General features: G+C 42.1%; 1 protein-coding gene across 1 annotated transcript in view; it reads left to right on the top strand.

Annotated features, from left to right (window-relative positions):
* Positions 1 to 15,541, top strand: part of Mtfmt (mitochondrial methionyl-tRNA formyltransferase) — a 15,555-nt gene extending 14 nt beyond the window's left edge. The window contains 10 exon segments of the mRNA XM_004855636.4: positions 1 to 241; positions 3,480 to 3,689; positions 5,253 to 5,375; positions 7,756 to 7,858; positions 8,878 to 8,953; positions 10,581 to 10,672; positions 12,820 to 12,898; positions 13,860 to 13,942; positions 15,115 to 15,273; positions 15,275 to 15,541. The exon segment at positions 1 to 241 is cut by the window's left edge and continues 14 nt beyond it. Of these exon segments, the coding sequence (XP_004855693.4) occupies positions 21 to 241; positions 3,480 to 3,689; positions 5,253 to 5,375; positions 7,756 to 7,858; positions 8,878 to 8,953; positions 10,581 to 10,672; positions 12,820 to 12,898; positions 13,860 to 13,942; positions 15,115 to 15,273; positions 15,275 to 15,310 (1,182 nt within the window). The 5' untranslated portion in view covers positions 1 to 20 and the 3' untranslated portion in view covers positions 15,311 to 15,541.
* The last annotated feature ends 6,397 nt before the right edge of the window (positions 15,542 to 21,938 follow it).

The raw sequence follows: 21,938 nt of genomic DNA, 5'->3' as shown, positions 1-21,938 counted from the left end.
GGCCGCCACACGCCAACGAGATGAAGGTTCCTGTGCTCGGCTGGTGGAGACCCAGCCTGGGCCGCGGCGCCGCGATCCGGAGGCCGAACTCCCAGTGGAGTGTGGTGACCGGGCTCGGCGGCTGTCCTGCCTGGGAGGACGGCAAGGACGCCCGAGGCCGTGACAAACCACCCTGGCGGGTGCTCTTCTTCGGCACGGACCAGTTCGCCCGGGAGGCGCTGAGTGCGCTCCACGCCGCTAGGTACCCGGGCGGGGCAGGGGCCCGGGCTGCAGGTGCGAGCGACCTGGGCGGCCCAGGGCGTTAGCTCCTCGCCGCGGACACGGCGGCTTGGGCCGGGCTCGGCGTCCCCGCGCGCACCTTCCGATCGGCCTTGGGGCGCCAGGTCTACACCCTACCCCACCCCGGCTTGCAGGCGCGGAAACCGGGGCTCAGACGTCAGGCCTCTGCCCAAGCTTCTCAGCTAAAGCAATTAGGCCTGAAACCAGCTGCGACTTCAAAGTTCCCCACTTTTCAGCTCCTCCTGCCTCCCCAGCCATCTGGTTTGTGGGCCCCAGGCCTTTGGCGTGGGCTTCCCGCCCCCTCCGCTCCCCGGTTCTGGTGCAAGGCAGGATCCGGGTTTCTGAGCTGAAAATCGGGACACAATCTCCAAACGAACTATTTATAAATGAATAAATTTATAAATCAACTCGAAGGGCCATATTTAATATTTTAAAACTTAACAAAATCGTGTTTACTGGAACTCCGCGGTATGTGATCTCTGCCTCACCTCCCCCCCATTGTTTTTCCCCATTCCGTTTTTTTTCTGACTCTTGTGCCCCAATTCATTTCTGTCACCACCATCATGACCTCCCTTGTATATGGAACCCCTCATCAGTCCTTTTGTTTATTGTATTCCTCCCTCCCCACACTCCTGTGTCCACAGCCCTTGAAACACCTTTCACACCAAGTGTTCTGTGCATTCCCTCTGCACGTTGCTGTTTCCCTTACTGCCACATGCATTTCTTATTTCTGATGATTCACTTGACAGCACTGTAACTTTCTTTTAGTGCCCTGGTGCATAATTCTTTTCTCCTAAGTCTTCAGCATCTGCCTGCGATACTGTTTACTAAATAAGCATACAACCCCTGCTCGTGAAGCTGTTGCTCAGGGGCAGAGCGTGAGACTGCCCTGGGTTTGATCTCCAGCACAATGAATGAATGAATGTACAGCCCCTGTGCCCTGGCGCACTGTGCAGCAAGTGAAAAGAATGAGGCATGCTAAAAGTACTACCATATAGAATGATGCCTATGGTATATACCTTTGTTTTTTAAAAAAGTCTTTAGGGGCTAGTGGTGTAGCTAGAGAGCATGCTGAAGGCCCTGGGCCCAAATCCCCATTACTGCAGAAAATAAAACAAGTCAGTGTTACTTGAATGACATAAGGGTGTATTACAAAATTTCATTGATTCAAAAGATACACTGTGAAGGGCTGGGGATTTAGCTCAGTGGTTCCAGTGCCTCCCTTGCAAGCATAAGGTCCCAAGTTTGATCCCCGGTACCAAAAACAAAAACAAAACAAAAGATGTACATGAAAAGTTGTTTTTTTCCACCTCTGGCTTCCATATCCCAGTTCTCTCCAGAGCCAGTCATTGATTTCAGTTTCTTCTAGAAATGTTCAGGGCATATACAAGCATATGGATATTTAATTCATTTTTAACAGATTCCTATTGTAGCATATATACTATTGTTAAGAGGAAAGAACCAGCTGGAGATTTAGCTCAGTGGCACCTCACCTGCCTCTCAAGCGCAAGGTCCTGAGTTTGATCCCCGGTACCAAAAAAACCAACAAACAAAAAATAAAACTAAAAAAACACAAAAAAAGAGGAAAGAACCAAAACATGCAGAAGCTTATGTATAATATCCCAGTTGTGTAAAATAACTGCTGTGTATGTTTCTTGCCGCAGACAAGCTGCAGTCGATGTAGGGTAGGAAGGGGAGATGTCCTGGGCCGGCGATGAGAAAAGAACCTTCACAAGCAATATTCAGGTTCCCTCTGAGAAGTCTCAGGGTCTGATTTATTTTTATATCTTTAAGCAATAGCTAAGAGGCATTGGGCAGAATATGTTTACATTTTAGGTTGCCTTAGCAATATCTAGTAAGGTAAAGGTTATTTTTTGCTAAACAGAGTATATTTTTTCTAAGCTGATTCATTTCATTGAACATCGTGAATACATTTTTAAAAATTACAATTGTCCCCTTATTTACCCACACCTAAGCAGAACAGAAGGTAACTTAATCAAAATCTCCAGAAGGTAACTTAATCAAAATCTCTATATCAGCGAGGGTACAAGCAAGATTTAATTAATTAAATGTCAAACTTGTGGTCATCAGCTAGCCCTTGAGAAACTGCACAATGGTTAATATAGTTTGCTATTAGCTCTCTATTTTTCTGTACCTTTATTTATCTTACCTAAGTGTCATTTAGGTTCATAGTCCATGAGCAGGAGATATTTACTGCACTTTGAGAAATATTGAGTAACTTGCCTCCTTAATGCATTTACCTGTCTTAACTTTCTTTCTTTTTCCCATTTTCCACTATTTCTTACATCTAAAGTCTGTCCTTTCAATCTCTTCATAAGACCCCTTTAGTAAAAAGAATGTCCGCAATAAGAGGGGGAATTATAGTAGTGGGAAAACAGAGGGGGTTTTAGGAGAGGTTTCTTTAGGAGTGGATGTGGCAATAGAACTAAGAGAAACTGGAATTTGGGACTTGTGAGCCAGATCAGATTTTAATATATTATTACCAATTTGCCTCATGGAGAGTTTGTTGTTAGTCACAAACACAATAACTCTTGTGATCAGAGTAACAATTGTAAACATTATGGCAAGAAAAAATAAAACATGAGGGTATGATGTGTTCCACCCTTTCTTTCCCCTAGCTGGAACTTTGTCAAGCAGCGTTGGAGGTTGGTTGGGCTTCGCCAGTTTCTGTATGCACAGGAAATCTCTGAAACAGTACTGTCCAAATGGTAGCCACTTGTCATATGTAGTTCTTTAGTCCCAGGTAAGGTGGGACACAGATAAAATCCTAGTGATTTAGGAGGCTGAGGCAGGAGGGTTAGTTAATGAATAATTTAGTGAGACTCAATCACACAGTAAAAAGATGCTGAGGGTATTGTTTACTGGTAGAGTGCTTTCCTAGCGTTCAAGAGGCCCTAGGTTCAAGCCCCAATGCTACTGGGGAATGGTGGTGGGGTGGGAGGGGGAGAAAATTAAAAATATAAAAATTCAGCCTCTCAGTTGCACTGGTTTTAATCATTTAGCCCTAAATGCTCCATGAGTTTAAGCTGTAAAAATGTTCTAATACAGGGCTGGGATTTAGCTCAGTGGCACTGAGCCTGCCTTGCAAGTAGAAGGTCCTGAGTTCGGTTCCCGGTACCCCCCCCCCCAAAAAAAATGTCCTAACACTGATACATTTTCTTCCGATCTTTCTAACTTAGGGAAAACGAAGAGGAAAGGTTAATTGAAAAGCTGGAGGTGGTCACAGTACCCTCGCCATCACCAAAAGGAGTGCCAGTGAAGCAGTATGCTGTGCAGTCTCAGCTTCCAGTGTACGAGTGGCCCGTAGTGGGCTCTGGAGAATACGACGTAGGCGTGGTGGCTTCGTTTGGCCGGCTTTTGAGTGAGGCTCTTATTCTTAAATTCCCCTAGTAAGTTTTATTTGCAAGGAAATACAGTAGAGACACCTTGGTCTTTATGAATAGACCCAGCATCTAAAATGCCCTAATTTGAACTCAAGTAGGCCTTCTTTAATCTTTTAAGATCGAGGGCCAGGGATTTAGCTTGGGTGTGCTGTACCTGCCTCATAAGTGCAAGGTCCTGAGTTTGATCCCTGGTACCAGAAAAAAAACAAAATTGCCAGATGTCATGGTGCATGCCTGTAATAGGAGGATTGCCATGAGTTTGAGGCCAGCCTAGGCTACATAATGAGTACAAGGCCAGCCTGAACTACATAGTGAGACCCTGCCTCAAAAAAAAATATATGAATAAATAAATAAATAAATATCATGCTCAGTGGGCTTTTACTCACCCTTGTTTAAATTCCGTATCTGTGTGCTGACAGCTCCCAGGTTGTCCCTCCAGCTCAGCCCTGGCCTCACTTCAAGTCCCTAGTGCCCAGCCCCTCCATAGCCCAGCTTTGATGTCCAATAGGAACCTTACGTTCAAGGTGCCCAAATCCTTTGTCTCAATAAATGGCAACTCCCCTGGTTCATGCCAGACACACTTGTCTCCTTGTGTCTTGAATTTGCTGAGCAATACCTTCCTGAAGAGCTGTGTATTGATTTTCCTGCTGCCTAGAGAACTTTTTCATAGCCATTGTGTGCCACGTAATGACATTTTAGTTAACAACAGTCTGCATATCTGACGGTGGTGCCATAAGATTATGTGGGATGAAGTGGCCACCTTAGTTTGTGTAAGTGCACGCGCTGATCATTGCATAGCAAAATCACCTTGCCACGCATGTCCCCTTTGTAAAGCGACTCACAACTGTGTGTTGCTTATTTTCTTACTCCTTCAGGTCTTTGCTCAGTTTCTTCTTGTTGGTAAAAGCTTCTTAGACTGACTGAAATTGTAATCTTCCACCTGTTACTCCTGTTCCATTCTCTGCTTTATTTTTCTCCACAGGCCTTGGTGCCGTCTGACAAACTTTTTACATCCAGTAGTTTGTTTTTCATTGCTCATCCCCTGCCCTTTGCATATAAGCTTCCCAGGAGCAGGAACTGAAGTGAGGGGATTATGTGACAAAACTCCTGTATAAATATAATTTGCTTTGTCTGTGACATGCATACAAAGATTTGAGTAGTTTTCAAATAGTAATAAATGTATTTTAAAATTTCATTTTAAAACTCCAGGCATGAGTTATTACACAGCATCTTTGGAATCATGAATAGTTGTCCTTGCTCTTTTTTTTTTTTTTTTTTTTTTGGTACCGGGGATCAAACTCGGGACCTCATGGTTTCAAGGCGGCAGAACCACTGAGCTAAATCCCAGCCCTCCTTGCTCTATTTTTAATTAAGTATCATGAGTTTCTTATGTTAAGAATACATTTACCTCTGACTTTTCCTTTCAGGTACTATAAAACTAGATTGTGCTATCAGATTTGTAAAATTTCTGGGAAAATGTAATGCTGGAGTAGTGCGTTGGTTTAGGTACCAGTGACTTAAGGGGGAAAGCCCATAGCGATGCACTGATTTTGGCATCTTCTCGCCCAGTGGCATATTGAACGTACATCCAAGTTGCCTCCCGAGGTGGCGGGGCCCAGCTCCCATCATCCACACTGTGCTCCACGGAGATCCCGTCACCGGAGTGACGATTATGCAAATCAGACCTAAGAGGTAGAGCATATTTTCTTTTCTTGAGATTTTTTGTGATTTTTAAAGGTTGATACCAGTCTGTCTGGGATGTTGTGGGGAAATGAGTAAAGGTTCAGTGTTCACTAATTTCTGTCAGTCCAGAGCGGTTCCTTTGCATTTATTTGTTTATTTCATGGTACTGGGGATTGAATCAGGGTCCTTAGGCTAAGCTATATCCACACCACTTTGTAAATTTTTTTTTTTTGAGACAAGGTCTTGCTAAATTGCCTAGACTGGACTCAAACTTGCAGTCTCCTGCCTCAGCCCTCTAGAGTGCTAGGATTATAGACTTGTGCCACCATGCCAGCTTCCTTTGCTTTGGCATAACTTTGTTCTTGGTCTCTAACCTAAGCCATATGTCTCTTGGTATATATGAGGTGTCTCTTTAAAGTTCTTATGAACTTCCTAATTTGTCAGTTGAAATAAATTACATTATTAACAATTGGATTTCTATTTAAGACATTGTATAAATGACAGATGGGTTTTTATATGTTCATTATTTTGAATTTCAGTTCTTCTAACCTTGGTTTCCAAACTATGGTTTAAAAAATTTTTGGAGCCTGAAGTAAGAATATACTAATTGTCCTAAACATTGCTATTTTTTCTGTCTACATGTTAGAAACAGTTATTTAAAATTATTTGAGGAGTTTATCTTAGTTATTTTTCTCATTGCTGAAACAAAATACCCAACACCCAGAGTTAAAGGAGCAGAGGTTTATGTGGCTCACAGGTTGGAGGAGTTTCAGTTCATAGTTGACTGGCTCCAAGTCACGGTGGCATGGCAGAGGGGCATCTCAAAGGAGAAACAGCCCATGGCAGAGCAGGCCAAAGGCGACAAAGCAGTGATGCAGCCAAGCAGCTTCTTTCTGTCCCTTTATATTCCATCCAGGCTACCTCCCCTTTGGGTGGTGCCACCTCCCACCCAGGCCGGGACACCCTTAATCCCAGCATCACATGCCCTACATCCAGCCACCTCCCAAAACTCACACCTATGATCACAGGAGGCTTTGGGGGGAACATCTAGATACAAGCCATTACAGAGTTAATATTAATCTTCTGCCTCTTAATTTCCCCATAAAAAAGAATAATTTATGAGTTCACAAGAACAACATGCTATCTGGAATTTACTTCAATAAAGGAGAGGCAGCTCAAGCACAGTGGCACACACCTATAATCCCAGTTATTTAGGAAGCTGAGGCAGGGCTGGGCATTTAGCTCAGTGGTGCTGCTGCCTGCTTCAAAAGCACAAGGTTCTGAGTTCGATCCCCAGTACAAAAAAAAAAAAAAAAAAGGCTGAGCAGGATGATCACAAGTTGGAGCCCAGACTGGACAATTTAGTGAGATCCTGCCTCAAAATAAAAGTATAAAGGGCCTAGAGGTGTAGCTCAGCGCATAGTGCATAGTAATTTTTTTTTTTTTTTGGTACCGGGGATTGAACTCGGGTCCTTGTGCTTGCACAGCAGGCGGCGAAACCACTGAGCTAAATCCCCAGCCCATCAGTGCATAGTATTTGCCTGGCATGCACGAGCTCCTGGATTCAATCCTGAACACTGAAAAATGAAAAAAAAGGAGGGAGTAGATGAAACAAGATTAGCAAAATTTTGGTGCTTCAAAAATCTGTCAAAACTGACTCATTTTCGCTAGGTGTGCGGTTGTATGCCTGTAGTCCCAACTACTCCAGAGGCAGGAGGATTGCTTGACACCATCAGTTCAAGACCAGCCTGGGCAACTTATTCTCTGTCTCAAAAATTAACAAATTCATTGGCTTAAAATACAAATTAAAAGAATCACAAAGTTGAAATTTTTAAACAAGTCATATTTCTAATGAAAGCTTATGGCAAGTGTTTACAAAGCTTGATGTAAGACTGGTGGGAATGCAGATACACTTGCATCTACTTATAATCCAAGCAAAACTCTTGTCCCTTGAGGAAGGAGAGAAATAATTATTTATTTCTTAATTAGAAAATAAATCCATTACCTATGCTTTCTGTATACTGATAGAGATTTTTCATACTATTTATTACTACTTGGTAGAATTATTTGTAATTGCAATTAAATTCCTCATATATCCGTGTACTTTTTTTTTTTTCCTTTAAAACCTAAAGTAGGGCCGAGGATTTAGCTCAGTGGTTTTGCCGCCTGCTTTGCAAGCGCAAGGACCTGAGTTCAATCCCTGGTACCAAAAAAACCAAAAAAAACCTAAAGTGTAAAGTCTAAGTCCAGGCCATATTTGGCTCTGCTACCATACCAGCTAACGGCCGATTAGTAGCCTATAATAAACTGTCCCAGTGCTGTGTAGACAAACATACTGATCTTAAGAAATAGTAATCATGTTATTCATCTGCTTTTGATTTTTTGCTAGGTTTGATGTAGGCCCAATTCTCAAGCAGGAAACCATCCCTGTGCCACCCAAGAGCACCGCCAAGGAATTGGAAGCAATGTTGTCAAGACTGGGTGCCAGCATGGTACGGTGCTCTGATATTCTGGTGCTTTCCATTCATTTAGTAGTTTTCCTAAGTGGTTCTGATGAAAAGGATACATTTATGACCCGTAATCTTTCAACTTCTTAAAAAAGAAAAAGTGGTTTCTATCCTTGTCTTCCTAAAAATTAGCCCAGTACTTGTGATCTCATGGAATCATTTGAGGATTTGCAGAGTGGAGCAGGTAATCATTGCAGGTCCCTCATTTCACAGTGGAGCCTTTGCACCCTGCTCCCTGGGCCTCTGTCCTCGCTCTCCTACACACCTGGCCTCCCATCACACTGAACTCAGGCCCTTTCCAAAGTGACTCAGCTCGTGCTGGGTGCCAGCCATTGCATCTGTGTGCCCTGGAACTCTCTAGACTCTTTGTGTAGCTCCTTGAATCTGCAAACAGGAAGGTCTGGTAAATGCTTAAGGAATAAATTTGTAGTTTTGATATGAGCTAGTTAATTTTATACAGTGGAAAATTTCTTTTGCCCAGACATAAACAGTACTTTTTGTTCAGGGTCCTCTCTTGGAAATGATCTCAACATAGGGGCTGGCATTCATTGAACCTTGGCTCATGTGCCAGGACTGTTTCATCTCACTTTCCCACCAAACATTTGAGGAAGTTGTTGCCATTAACTGTTTCACAGATCGTGACATTGAGGGCCACAGACAAGTTAAATAATTTCCACATTGAGACAGCTCGTAGGTGGTAGAACTGGGATCCAAACCCAGAGCCATGTGAGTCCAGAGTATGCTGTCCTTCTGTGAGGCCCCAGTGGCTTCCCCGGGGGGTGGCAGTGTGGATAGCTGAGCACAGGCTGTCCTGGTGCTGACAGCTTGTATGGCCAGGTAACACCCAGCTCCGTCCAGAAGCAAATGAGTTGCTGTGCTCTGACCTCTGCAGAAGGAGGACAAGAGGTAGCAGTCACTTTGGAATTGCCCATGTGTCTCTGCTTTGTTCTGTTCATCTAAATACATCATGTGCTCCCTCTCGCTCTCTCTCTCTCTTTTTGTAGCTTATTTCAGTTTTGAAAAATTTGCCCGAAAGTCTGAAGAGTGGAAGGCAACAGCCAGCGGAGGGGGTGACATACGGTGAGTGAAGGCTGTGACAGCTCGCACGGGGAGGTCCTGTTCGCTGTGACGGCCTCTGAATGCCTGGACCTCCTCCCTGTGCTTCTGCCTTAGTTTGGACTGGGTCAAGTGCTCATTTCCACCACCTTTCCCAAGAATAGTTAGGAAGTTCCCTCCCCTGTCCTGGGCAGCCTCAGGAAGGAGTCAACATTTTTTTTTCAGTATCTTATTTTGAAAAATATTAAACAGAGATAAAGGGCCGGAGATTTAGCTCAGTGGTTCCGCCGTCTGCCTTGCAAGCGCAAGGCAGTTCAATCCCCAGTACCAAAAAAAAAGGATAAAATCAAGAGTAGTCTTGCTTTTGTCCCCCAGTCTTAGAGTGTCACCTCAATAAGCTGTATCAGGTGACACCAGAGCTATGTGACCACCAGGTCTTACAGTGTGAAGGTGTTTCCTTTTACAGTTCGCAGGTCACTGGCTGGGTAATACTTTGCCACTGTACAAATATCTCTATTTATTTATTTGCTACGCATATAATAGTTTCAATGTTACAATTCCATATTACTACCAAGAGTTAAAATCAAGGGGAAGATTTAAGATTTCTTTGTAGTTTTTTTTTTTCTTTTTCTTTAAAATGCACCCCACTAAGGGTATACAATCAGATTTGTGTGGTGAAAATCTGCTGGAGTGAATCATTTTTTCCATGTAGTTTTGTCACCTAGTTTGAGGTCTCGTTAGGTCCATTTATTTCGATTTGTTTCTAATTTTAAGAGTTGGTTTATTTCGTTTTGTGATTCACTTTTATTTTTTGAACTATGTAAAACATTTCTGTAGCTCAAAAATTAAGCCATTTATAAAGGCACACTCAGAGAAGTGCTACATTTTCTCCTTTTTTTTTTTTAACAGAAAGGTAGCATAAAATATATGTGATTGTGCCCCCATCGTTTTTACTTAACGGTGTACCTTGGAAGCCGCTTCATGTCAGTAAGAAGAAATTTTCCTTTTTCTTTTTTAGGGCAGCTTAGTTCTCAGTTGTGCTTTCTAAGGCTGGGCATTTAGGTTGTTTCTAATCTTTTTGTATTTCAAATACTACTATTAAAAATAACTTTATGCACATGATACTTTGAATCTAATAGATAGGAAATTTTGTCTCAGGGTAGTTTTAATGTGCATTATTCCCTTGAGTGAAATTGAGGATCTTTTCAGATGTTTTGGTACTTTTTGCCTTTCTTTTTTCTGGGAGCAATCATACCTTTGGCCATTTTTCTATTGGGATTTTGTCCCTTCCCGGCCTCTGTGAGTTCTTTATGTGGTCCAGAAGTTAACCATCTATGATGTACACTGCAGATTCTTGCAGCTTGTCATTTGTTTTTAAAATTTATCTTACTTGTATGTAGCCTGATCTAGACCTCAAGTCACAGTTAATAGGGCATTTTCTGCTCGCAGGTTATACGATGGTTCATTCATGTTTTCTTTTAGTACTTGTTTGATTGATATTTTTTTTACTTTATTTTGTGGAAAATGTTAAACATATATAAAAGTGAGAGAATGTTATAATAATCTCTTGTGCTTATTATTCAGTTCAGTAAATTTCAGTTCATGGCCACTGAACCTGATATTTGCTCTTGCTCTTGGCTTTGTCTTGTAGCGCCTAAGATTTCTACTGGTACCAGCTGTATAAAATGGGAAGAACAAACTTCAGAGCAAATATTAAGACTTCACCGTGCTGTTGGAAGTATAGTAAGTTGGGAAGTCCGATTGTACTTTTACCGAATTGAGTTTTTTGTGTGTAATTTGCTTTCTGAACATTTTTATTCAAGAGTGCATCTCATAAACTAAACGTAGGAAATCTGAAGTTTTTTTTATAATCAGATCCTTTTTTTTTTTTAGACAGAGTTTTACTATGTAGCCCAAGCTGGCCTTGAACTCTCAGTGATCCTTCTGCCTTGGCCTCCCAAGTGCTGGGATTACAGGCATGCCACCACCACACCGGGCTATAATGAGATTCTTTTTTTTTTTTTTGTGGTACTGATTATCAAACTCAGGGCCTTGTACTTGCAAGGCAGGCAGCAGCACCACTGACCTAAATCCCCAGCCCGCTTCCCCTTTTTTTAGACAAGGTTTCCCTAAGTTATCTAGGTAGGATTCAAACTTCAGTTCTCCTGCATCAGCCTCCCGGCGTGCTGGCTTTGCAGGCATGCACCCACACCCAGTTTGTGTTAATCTTCATGAATGTAGTTGATTCGAGGTCTAGGATTACAGGTGTGGGACATGTGTTAAGTGAAAAAGATACTGTTTCGCACTGGGCCAAGGGTGAGATAGACTGTCCAGTGAACAGCAGTGGGACAACTGGCTAGCCATTGAGGGGAAACCCCCAAATCCTGCCTTTTAAAACCCTAGGAACTGCTGTACAGTGGTGTAGTTAACAATACTGTGTGCCAAAAATTTGTTAATAGGGCAGAATTCATGTTGTGTGTGTTTTACCACAATAAAAAAAATCAAAATCTAGATAGATCAAGAGTTTACTTATAAAAAATGAAACCACAAGGACTGGATGAAAGCATAGTTGAATAATTTTACAATACTTAATAATCTTAAAGTATAGCTAGGGCTTCTTAAGCATAATATGAACTGCTTAAGTCATGAGAGAGAAGACTGAAAAATGTAACTCCATAAAAATAAAAGGCTTATGCATGGAAAAAAAAAATGACTGTTCCCCAAGACTCTTAAAGTCAGCAAATTGGGAAAAATATCCATAAGAATTAAAAGGTTAATTTCCTAAATATGGAAAAGGTTTTCATAGAATAATAAGAGCCAGTTTTTAAAAATATGGGCTAATGACTTTTTTTTTTTGGTACCGGGGATCGAACTCGGGTCCTTGTGCTTGCGCAGCAGGCAGTTAAACCACTGAGCTAAATCCCCGGCCCTGACTTTTTAAATTCTACCTAATAAATTCCTTTTTGCCTCTTAAAATATTATAGGCAAATGGTATAAATAAACAGCTTATAGATAAATATATTAGAAGTGCAAGTAAATACACGACAGCCTCACTAATCATAGATAGCAATAGATAAATGTGATACTCTTTAACCCAGGCATTCTACTTAAAGAAACAAGATAAACTACTGGGGTGAAGAATGTAGTTCAGTGGTAGAGCATTGGCCGACCCTAGAAAAAAATTATTCTTCAGAAATGTATAAATATTCAAAGATATATCTATAAGGCTATTTATTACCATTAGTTTATAATTTTATAATAGCAAGAAATTGTCCACAATAGCAAGAAATTGGAACTAACTGGAGTATCCAACTATTAAGGAGTTGGTTGCCTAAGTGATGATACGGTCTTAAAATGGGACACTGTGCAGTAGATGCAGGGTGAAGTAGGTAAGTGTGTAGTGATCAGAACTTGTCCATGTCCATGGCTATGGTTAAGTAACAAAAGTTCCTTATAAAACAATACATTCTAGATTTTTGTAATACAAAAAATATAAGGAAATGTACATTGAACTGTTAATAGTGGTTGCCTCTGGGGCTGAGAATAGTATCACTTTCTAAATTTTTTAACATAAATGCTGTAATGGTATAACATACATGATGTAAAATAATGGTGTAACAAATGCTTGAATGATAAGCATAAGTGGTTAATTGGAAATAGTAATAAAGACAGGAAGCTTGATTATAAAATAATGTTTACAGTCTTAAAAATCCTGGAAAGACTGATGTAGAAGGTCCGGTTTATGTTCTGTTCCTCAAAATTTCTTGATGGATTCCCAGTTCCTCTGTCAGTGGGGAGAGATCCAGGCCAGATTAACACGCAGCAGTGGTTGAGAAGGGTTTGGGGAGGGAGTGCAGTCCTTTTCATTCCTTCTTTAATTTTACTTGCAGACTCCGCTGCAGACACTCTGGATGGAGAACGCCATTAAACTCTTGGATTTGGTAGAAGTTAACAGTTCAGTCCTTGCTGGTACTAACTTTTGAATAGCTGACATGGAAGATGTTTTCACCATAATTTATTTGATAATATGTCTGTTTTTACCATCGGTTACATTTACTAAAAATAAGCATTCTTATAGTTTGTTCGGTTCTATTGTGATCACACATAACATTCACTTATTGCCTTATTCTTTGGAGAGAACAAGCCATTCACATATATTTTCTCATTTAATTATCATTAGAACCTGGGAAGTAGGCAGAGCAGTATTCCTGTCCCATTTTAAGCTGCGATTTCCTGCATTAAGGTTTTCCAGGTTTGCAGGATGACTTGGTTAATTTCATCCTGGTGAATACCATAATGAAAATATCTGGTAGGGAGAGTGTGGACCGAATGTAGCTTTCCATGCTGCGGCTCCTTCTGAGACCTGTCGGTGCTCCCACTGTGGTGAGGAAGAGGGATGAGCCACAGAGGGAGCTGGTTCAACCTGGAGGTTGTTGGAGCTCCCAGGAGCCTAGGAATCGGAGCTTATTCGGGTGGGCATGGAAGGCCAGCTTAGGTCCTAGCATCGTTAAACCCATCCATGGTGGGTGGGTTTTCCCCTTACATGGCAACACAGAACTTGTAGACTGAGCATGTTAGCTGATCACTGGGAGACTGGGTGAAGGGCTGGTAGCTTCAAGTGTGTATGGAGCACCTTCCTTTGGGCCTGAGACGTACACAGAGTGCCATGGCTCCATCTTGGGTTTGAATTACGAAGTCAGGACATCAGCACATAAATGACGTTTCCAGTATGGGGACTGCCTCCCAAGAAGTTTTCTTTTTTTTTTGGTACCGGGGATTGAACTCAGGACCTTATGCTTTCAAGGCAGGCGCAGTGCCACTGAGCTAAATCCCCAGCCCTTATTTTCATATTTTAAAAAAAGTACCGTGAAGTTACATAATTACTAATTTCTCTCTCTGTTTTATATCATCCCCCCCCGCCATTCTTCAGATCCCAATTTACCAGGACAGGCTGCTGTTCCAGGATCAGTAGTATACCACAAACAGTCACAGATGCTGCTGGTCTGTTGCAAGGTACCTTTTCCTTTAGTTTCAAATTAGTCATATTTGTTTTACTGAGTTAATAGTTCATATCATTAGGACTTTACTGAACTGGCTGCTTATCAGAACCGTAATTTATTATTTTTTTCTTAAGACAAGGTCTCACTGTGTAGTTCAGGCTGTCCTTGAACTCTGTGTAACCCAGGCTGGCCTCAGACTTGTGATGATCCTGCTACCTCAGCCTCCCGAGTGCTGGGATTAGAGGCATGTGCCGGCACGCTGGGCTAGTTTAAATTTCTTAAGCAGTAGAATGTCTAGCATACTTTTTTATTTTTAGTAATCTAATTTTGTACTTGATTAAAAAAAAAAGACAATCATCACAAAGTATCTGGCTGAATTACTACATGGCATGTATACTACTTGCTTTTCCTGCTCACCAGTAGAAGATTTCTGAATGATTTAAAATGACTGGAACCATTGTTTCATAAGTCAGTGATGTGTCCCTGAGAAGTGTTCTACCCTCCTTCCATTTCCTAGATTTTTACTGTCGTGATGTTCATATGAGATGTTGCACATGCAAGAAGGGGGATTTAAAAATGTGTGCTAGACTGATCTGACCTGCAGGCCCTGGAGACGGAGAATGTCTCCTTGTCTTTCTTAGCCTCTCCTGAAACAGTGTTGGGTGCATCTCTTTTGCCCTCTTCATCTGGGTCTGTATGTATTTCTTGTCTGCAGTTTGCTCTCATAAAAGAATCAAGCTGATTCAAGTGTGAATTTGAGTCTGGCCAGTTGTGTTACCTTAGAAAAAATTCACCCACCTGCTGTGGTCATCAGTTTCATTTTCTAAAATGGGGACAATACTGGGTCTGATGCCTTTTAGATTTGTTGTTTTCATGACCAGTCACAGTAAGATACACAGACAGACTCTGGAAACTGTGAAGTGCCATGCAAATGAACAGCTTTTTACTCTACTCCCTGTATGTTGAAGCAGGTTTATACAGGTCTGTGTATTTGCTGTCTCTCCTTGGTAATAAACTTTTAGAGTCAAGGGATTGTATATGTCACTTGTAAAGTGCTCTTTGCAGTTAGGCACTTAGTGAAGGGTTGTTGATTTGTTTCCATGATAAAAATTTTAAGAACTTGAATTTACTTAGTTTTCCTATTTTGCCACCACTGCCTGGTCGCTATTGTCCTTTCTCCCCTAGGATGGCTGGATTGGTGTCCGATCAGTAATGCTTAAGAAAACACTTACAGCTACCGATTTCTACAATGGATATTTGCACCCGTGGTACCAGAGAAATTCCCAGGTTCAACCGAGCCATTGCAGATTTCAGACTCTCAGACTTCCTCCAAAGAAGAAGCAGGAAAAAAAGTGTTGGCGTGCAGCCTTGCATTAAGTAGTTAGGAAGAGGGTGGGTAAGGCTTTATTACATATTTGTAATTTGTAAAAAGCCTTTTTAGAAGGGACTACCTTGACTTTCAAAGAAGATGACACTATTGGAGAAAGAGGAGATTTTTGTCAAAAAGATGGATAGCTTCACTTTCCATTTTATTGTTTAATAGTCACTAAAAGTGTCCTTTTCTAATTAAATAACAAAAGAAGTTTAAATAAAATTTGTATTTATAATGTCACATTTAAGAAGATAATATTTTTCCTGACTGGTATGTATATGTTTCCTAACTGGTATGGAGAGGGCTTTTTTAAAAAAAAATAAATGGTGGTGCATCTGTTGAATTTTTAAAGGATATGCCCCCATAGGTTATGTTATCATTTGAGGAAGATCTAATCTGCATTTCTAAATTTCATTAATTAGTAAAGTCAGCACTTTAAATTCCTCTGCCATCTAGGTCTCATCAAATAGTAAACACACATGATGCTTAATAATCTCTGTGATAAATTCACATTATAACCCCGAGCTTTCTTGCAGTAGGAAGATGTAACACTTTTCATCTTATTTGCATCGAAAGTTACAGAGCTTCCAGTCTGCCAGCCCATCTTCTGTGTGTCCAGGAAAGCAGTTGTGGAGGAGAAGCAGTTGGAATGGCCACTGCTGAAGCTTGGTTTGAGAGTCTTTATATGTCGGCTTTTCCTGCCTAGATTCTGTCAGCTGAAATCTTTCTCCACTCATTAAATTTATTCATTCCACAATGTTCATTGGTAGGGTGATCACAGAATTGGTCATCTAAATTAGGACACTGTCAGGAGTAACAAGAAGCATTTAGGATAATTCCTCTAGCACAGCAGGTAAAGGCAGGACTCTCCCAAACAAACTGGGCAGTGTAGACACCTTGGTTGTTGAGTACGTGCTGTGTAACTGGCCTCCATGCTGATTGCTAGAGATTCAGAGATTAAATATTTAACAGCCTAGTGGAGAGATGAACACATCCACGGTTACAAGTGCCACAAAGAACATATAATGGAAGCGCTAATGTCCCTCCAGGAGTCAGTGGAAGCTATCCACAGGAGGTAAACTCAGGCTCTGGAGGGTGAATTTACTAGGCAGATTAAGGCCTGGAATGGCAGCCTAGCCTGGGTAGAGGCATAGAGACTTTAAAGAGCACTATCTTCTTTTTGTTTGTATTGAGCACTTTTTGAGACAGGGTCTTGATGTGTAGTTTAGACTGACCTTGAGTTTGCTGTGTAGCCCAGGCTGGCCTTAACTTGAGGCGGTCCTCCTGCCTCAGTCTTCTGAATGCTGGGATTACAGGAACACACCACCAAATGTAGGAAACAGCACTGTCTCACAAGGGGCGTTAGTGATGTGATTCCTCAGCTGGTGAGTGAGGGAAGCAGACTGCTCTTGTATTGCTGTTTTTTATACCCTGGAATTGTTATTTATGAGCTAGTTGTATACTTACATTGTATATATAGCTGCCTGGGGGAAAGCTGACAGTGGATCATGGGAGAGAAACAAATGACATGTTAAACATAGAAACAAAAGGAGCACATTCTTTTGAAAAAAGATTGCAGGCTGGATAGGAACGGACTAGGACAATAGCGATGAGACTGGAAGAGGAAGCTGAGGCCAGGTCACAGACAACTTTGAATGCTAAGAGCATGTGCCTTCGTTGTTCATGTGATTGACTTAACTGAAGAGGGAGATGACCAGATTTGCATTTTGGAAAGTTAACTTTCAGAGTGGTGTGGAAGAGAGATCGAGGTTAAGACCTGGGCTGGAAGCTGTGTTGGGAGATTAGAAAAGTGAAGATCTGGACTACAACAGCAGGTGTGAGGGTAGGGAAAAACAATTTAGAAGATTTTTGCCATGGGGTGAGAGGCATTGGATATAAAGTTCTTATGGAGACTTTCAGCAGCACCATTTATTAGCCCTTTGATCTCTGGACAAATCCCTGAACTTCCCTGAACTTTTATTTCCCCAAATGTGAAATGGGGTTGGTGATTTTTTTTTTTAAAGCCAAAATGAATCAGTGAGTGAGAGACTGGGCTGGGGATTTAGCTCAGTTGTTCCGCTGCCTGCCTCGCAAGCACAAGGTCCCAAGTTTGATCCCCAGTACCAAAAAAAAAAAAAAAAAAAAAGAATCAGAGACCACGTGAAAGTGCGTTCCTGTTTCATACTTGATTTATATCGAGCACTTAGTCCCCTTCAGGCTTATATTCCTGCTGGAGAAATCAATGGACTCTTTGGCCTCTGGGAGTGATTGCTGCAGGAGTCTAAGGAGCATGTGTTGTTAGCTTTCCATGTCTATGGCAAAATACTTGGGATAAACAAGCTACAAGGAGGAAAGGCTGCATTTAGCTCATGATTCCTGGGGGTGCCATCCATGGTCAGTTGGCTCTGTTGCTATTTTTTTTTTTTGGTACCGGGGATTGAACTCGGGACCTTGCGCTTGCAAAGGAGATGCCGGAACCACTGAGCTAAATCTCCGGCAGTTGGCTCTGTTGCTTTGGGCCTGTGGCAGCACAGTTCATCATAGTGGGAGTACACGGTGGAGGAAAATTCTTCACCTCATAGTGGCCAGGAAGCAAAGAGAAAAAGGAAAGGAAGAGTGTACCACCCACCAATGACCTTTCTCCAACGAGGTCCTACCTCCCAGAAGTTCTGCCACTTCCTAGTAGTGCTGGGGACCAAGCCTTTAACACACCAGCCCTTAGGTGACACCCTCACTGCCAGAGCTGTGACCCAGGAAAGGCTAGGCCCCATTTGCAGTGCCTGAGGAAATTTCTGCCTTCCTGTTCCCCAGTTAGGGTGACAGCCTCAGCAAGGATAGCATCTTTGGAATGCTAGCTGGAATCCCAAAGGATTTAGTGAAACCAGGAATCTTGAAGTGTAAAGTTGGCTCTTGGTTACAAAGAATGTGGCTTGAAACCCCTCTAAGTGAGAGGCTGATTGGCATGGTTGGTATATCTAGGACTAAATGGAATACTGTTCAGACACTGGAAATCTGGAAGTGAGACCCATCATGTAGGATGCAGTTTCCCCTCCAGGGACATTCAAGCCCATCCTAGGACAGCAGAATAAACACCAGGTATAGAAATGTCATCCTCAAGTTGGCAGCCCATTCTCTGAGAAAGTATAAAATATGATTGATAAGTGTGACTAGTTATTACAGTAAAATACATGTTGCCATTAATCCCCCTCAAAATCCTCCTCCTTGCTTCAAACACACTTATCCCAAAGCAAAACAAAACAACACACACTTATCCCATCATTCTTGCCACTTTCTGAAGCAGTTCTGGAAGTCCTCTTTCCTGAGTGTCTTTTTGAGGTGTGATAAATAGTACAGCAAATGCTGCTGCTGAATGCCATCCAACAGAAAGGCAGACTTATAAAAGCATGACGGTGTGTCCTCATCCACCTTATTCACCAGGTCTTGCACCCTGTGACTTGTGTATCTTCCCCGAAGTCAAAAAGACCATGAAAAAGCTAGATGTGAAGGTACACACCTGTAATCCCAGCACTTGGCAGGCTGAGGCAAGAGGTTTGCTGTGAGGTCGAGATCAGCCCAAGCTACATAGTGAATTCAGGCCCCTGTGGAAAACATAACCCAGAGTGACTGAGTAGGGCTGCTGTCAGCCAGAGGCACCTGGAGTGGACTCCTGGGCTCGACTGCAGATCTCAAATCAGAATGTCTGGATGCAGCACTCCATGTATTACTATACTCATCAAATAACTTTGGTACTACAGCAGTAAGAGTGGATTTTTGTTTGTTTGTTTGTTTTGTTTTTTCAGTACTGGGGATTGAACTCAGACCCTCACCCATGGTAGGCAGGCACTTTACCACTGCACTACACCCCCAGGCCTTTTATTTTGAGACAGGGTCTCATGAAGTTGCATAGTCTGGCCTCAGATCTTCCTGCCTCAGCTTCCTGAATTATGGGCATGCACCACCATACTTGGCTCTAGAGCAGTTATGGTGTTAACCAGATGGAGAGGTTTGTGTGAATCTGAGCCACACATTGGCCCCTGGGTCCAGACTCCTCCCAAGAAGATAGGAGAAAGCCTACTGTGCTCCAGTGAAGCACAGATTTGCAAACACAATGTCTCTTCTTTAGGTTCTTGTCCTGTAACAAGATGCTGATGCTTTGCATCAGACTCAGAACTGAGTTCTGTTGCTAATTGCTAGTTGAGTGACTGAGGATATGTTTCTTAAATGTGTAAAACTCTGATTTATCAGTTAATAACATGGGTAATACCTGCCTTGCAGAACAGTAATGTGTGTAGAAAATGCTCGGGGAAGTGGCTGGCACCTAGGAGATGATCAGTAAGTGGTAGTTGTCATTGTCACCTATGATGGTTAATATTATGTGACTTGGCCACAGAGTGCCCATTTGTTTGGTCCAACACGCTGGGTGTGTCTGAGGATGTTTCTGGGTGAGATTAATATTTGAATGGGTGAACCAAGAGTCACAGAATGACCTCCTGATGTGGGTCAGCCTTGTCTAATCAGCTGGAGATAGGGTGATTAAGTGGGAATCCCCTTGCTTGATGTCCTTTGAACTGGGACATCAGTTACTTCCTTGCTTTCAGACTTGAGCTAACATCATAGCCTGTCCCTGGGATTGGAGTCTGCCAGCCTTCAGACTGGAACTATTCTGTCAGCTCTCCTGGATTTCCAGTGTGCTGACTGCAGGTTTGAGGTTTAGACTCCACAATCATATGAGCCTCTTCCTTACTATCCCGTTTTTTTGGAGAGCCCTGCTAAATGCATTACTACAGTCTAGTCCAGCTGTCATTCCTTCTTTAGGCCTCCAACAGTATTTTCTCTGAGTGGGAGTAGTATCAGCTCATGGGGATGCTTTGGACAGGAGGAAATGCTTGTTTTTGTGTAGAGATGATGAAATGAGACCTCATGATCCTCTTGCCTCAGCCTCCTGAGTAGCTGGCATTACAGGTGTGTAGCACCACACCAGGCTCAGACTAGGTCCTTAATACCATTATTATTAGCTTATTACCATTATTATAATTAGCTATTAATTGAGTCCTTGCCATGTTTCTTAGGACTTGGCCTGAACTATCTCATTTTATCTACAATGTCCCTGTGAAAGCAGAATTGGCCTTCAGTTTTTCAGAATTTTAAATGGCTAGTAAATGGTGGAGCTGGGATTTACACTCTGATAATCTGACTCAAGTTTGTGGGTCCAATCACTCTACTACCATGCCTCTGCCTGCAAATGTTTCTATCTTTAATGAATTTAACGTGCTAGGCTTTGGTGCTCAGGAATGAAGAAATGGGAGCACATTAATTAAGCTCTCATTATACACAAGCACTATGCCACACAATTTCAAAAAGCTTATTTTAGTTAATCACTGTCTTTTTTACCTCAAACATTCACCAAGTTTTCTAGAACTTTACAGGTGTAGAAGCTGCTGTCTTTTGAGGTAAAACATTATGGGACCTCTTCTCCAAGATTTTTCATTAGAGCTCTTCCTCCCAAGGTAGATTCTCTGTTCTTGTTTATTCATTATTTACACCATTGTTCACCTTGTTGAAACATCAGTGGGATGCTAGATTGGCAGGTGATGAAAAAGATGTGGTTCTTTTTTTTGGTACCTGGGATCGAACTCAGGACCTTGTGCTTGTGAGGCAGGCTGTGGAACCCCTGAGCTAAATCCCTGGCTCAAGATGTGGTTCTTTTGCTTAGAAATTTTTATTTTAAAAAAGTTAAAAGACCTGGGGTTTATAGATCAGAGATAGAGAACATGCTTAGTATGTGTGAAGTTTAGTCCTCACCACTGGCCCCCAAACGTCAATAATGGACAAACGTTCTTTTCCAAGAAGCAAAAATACTGTTTCCAAGGCTGGGAGTGTAGCTCCCTGGCAGAGCACTTTCTCAGCATGTGTGAGGCTGTGGGTCCAATCCTCAGCACTAGAAAAGGAAAAAAACCTATTTCCGATGAATAGGCATTTTGTACGCAGGCCCCCCTTTTTTTTTTAAGTTTGGGAGTTAGAAAAGGAGGATCATTACAGAAGAGCAGCTATGAGGAAAGGCTGTTGTAAAGATGCTTTAATATCTCTCAAAATTTATAGAACCTAAAATCTCAGAATTGGAAAAAGTTAGATATTTAGTCCAGCCTTGAGCTCATTTTACAAGGGAAGAAATCAGGGGCAGAGAGAGAGAGAGAATCCTTCGCCCAAGGATAGAAGGCACTTTTCTTAACTCCCAGGTGATAACTAATAAATTCTTAATTACAAATAATCACATGTATCTTCTTTGATAAGGCCTTTACATTGCAAGCTATAGCACTGCCTTGGGAGCATCCTTCCCAGGCAGCTCAGGATGCCCCTCTGTGCCCAAGCCCTGTAATCCATGCAGTGTGACGTGGACTTGGTCTGGTGAGGAGGAAGCAGTGTTCTTTTTTTTTTTTTAAACCCTGAGGCTCTGCATGATTTGGTTCACACTGCAGTCAGTTGTATTGTGGGAAGCTTTTAAGAGGATATTATAAGAATTGAATTGGCATTAGTCTGAAAAACCTAGTGTTTCTCTGTCACTTTTTCACACATGCATGGTTCCTGGGAGTGAGAGAGGGGAATTCACTCCTTTGACTCCAAGGCAGGGAGGCAGTCT

The sequence above is a fragment of the Heterocephalus glaber genome, unplaced genomic scaffold, assembly GCF_053883595.1.
Source record: "Heterocephalus glaber isolate CG9 unplaced genomic scaffold, H.glaber_assembly_v1.0 deba00001689, whole genome shotgun sequence".
In the NCBI taxonomy this organism is placed as follows: domain Eukaryota; kingdom Metazoa; phylum Chordata; class Mammalia; order Rodentia; family Bathyergidae; genus Heterocephalus; species Heterocephalus glaber.
Note: the sequence above shows the minus strand (reverse complement) of the source record. Positions and strands in the feature narration are given on the sequence as shown.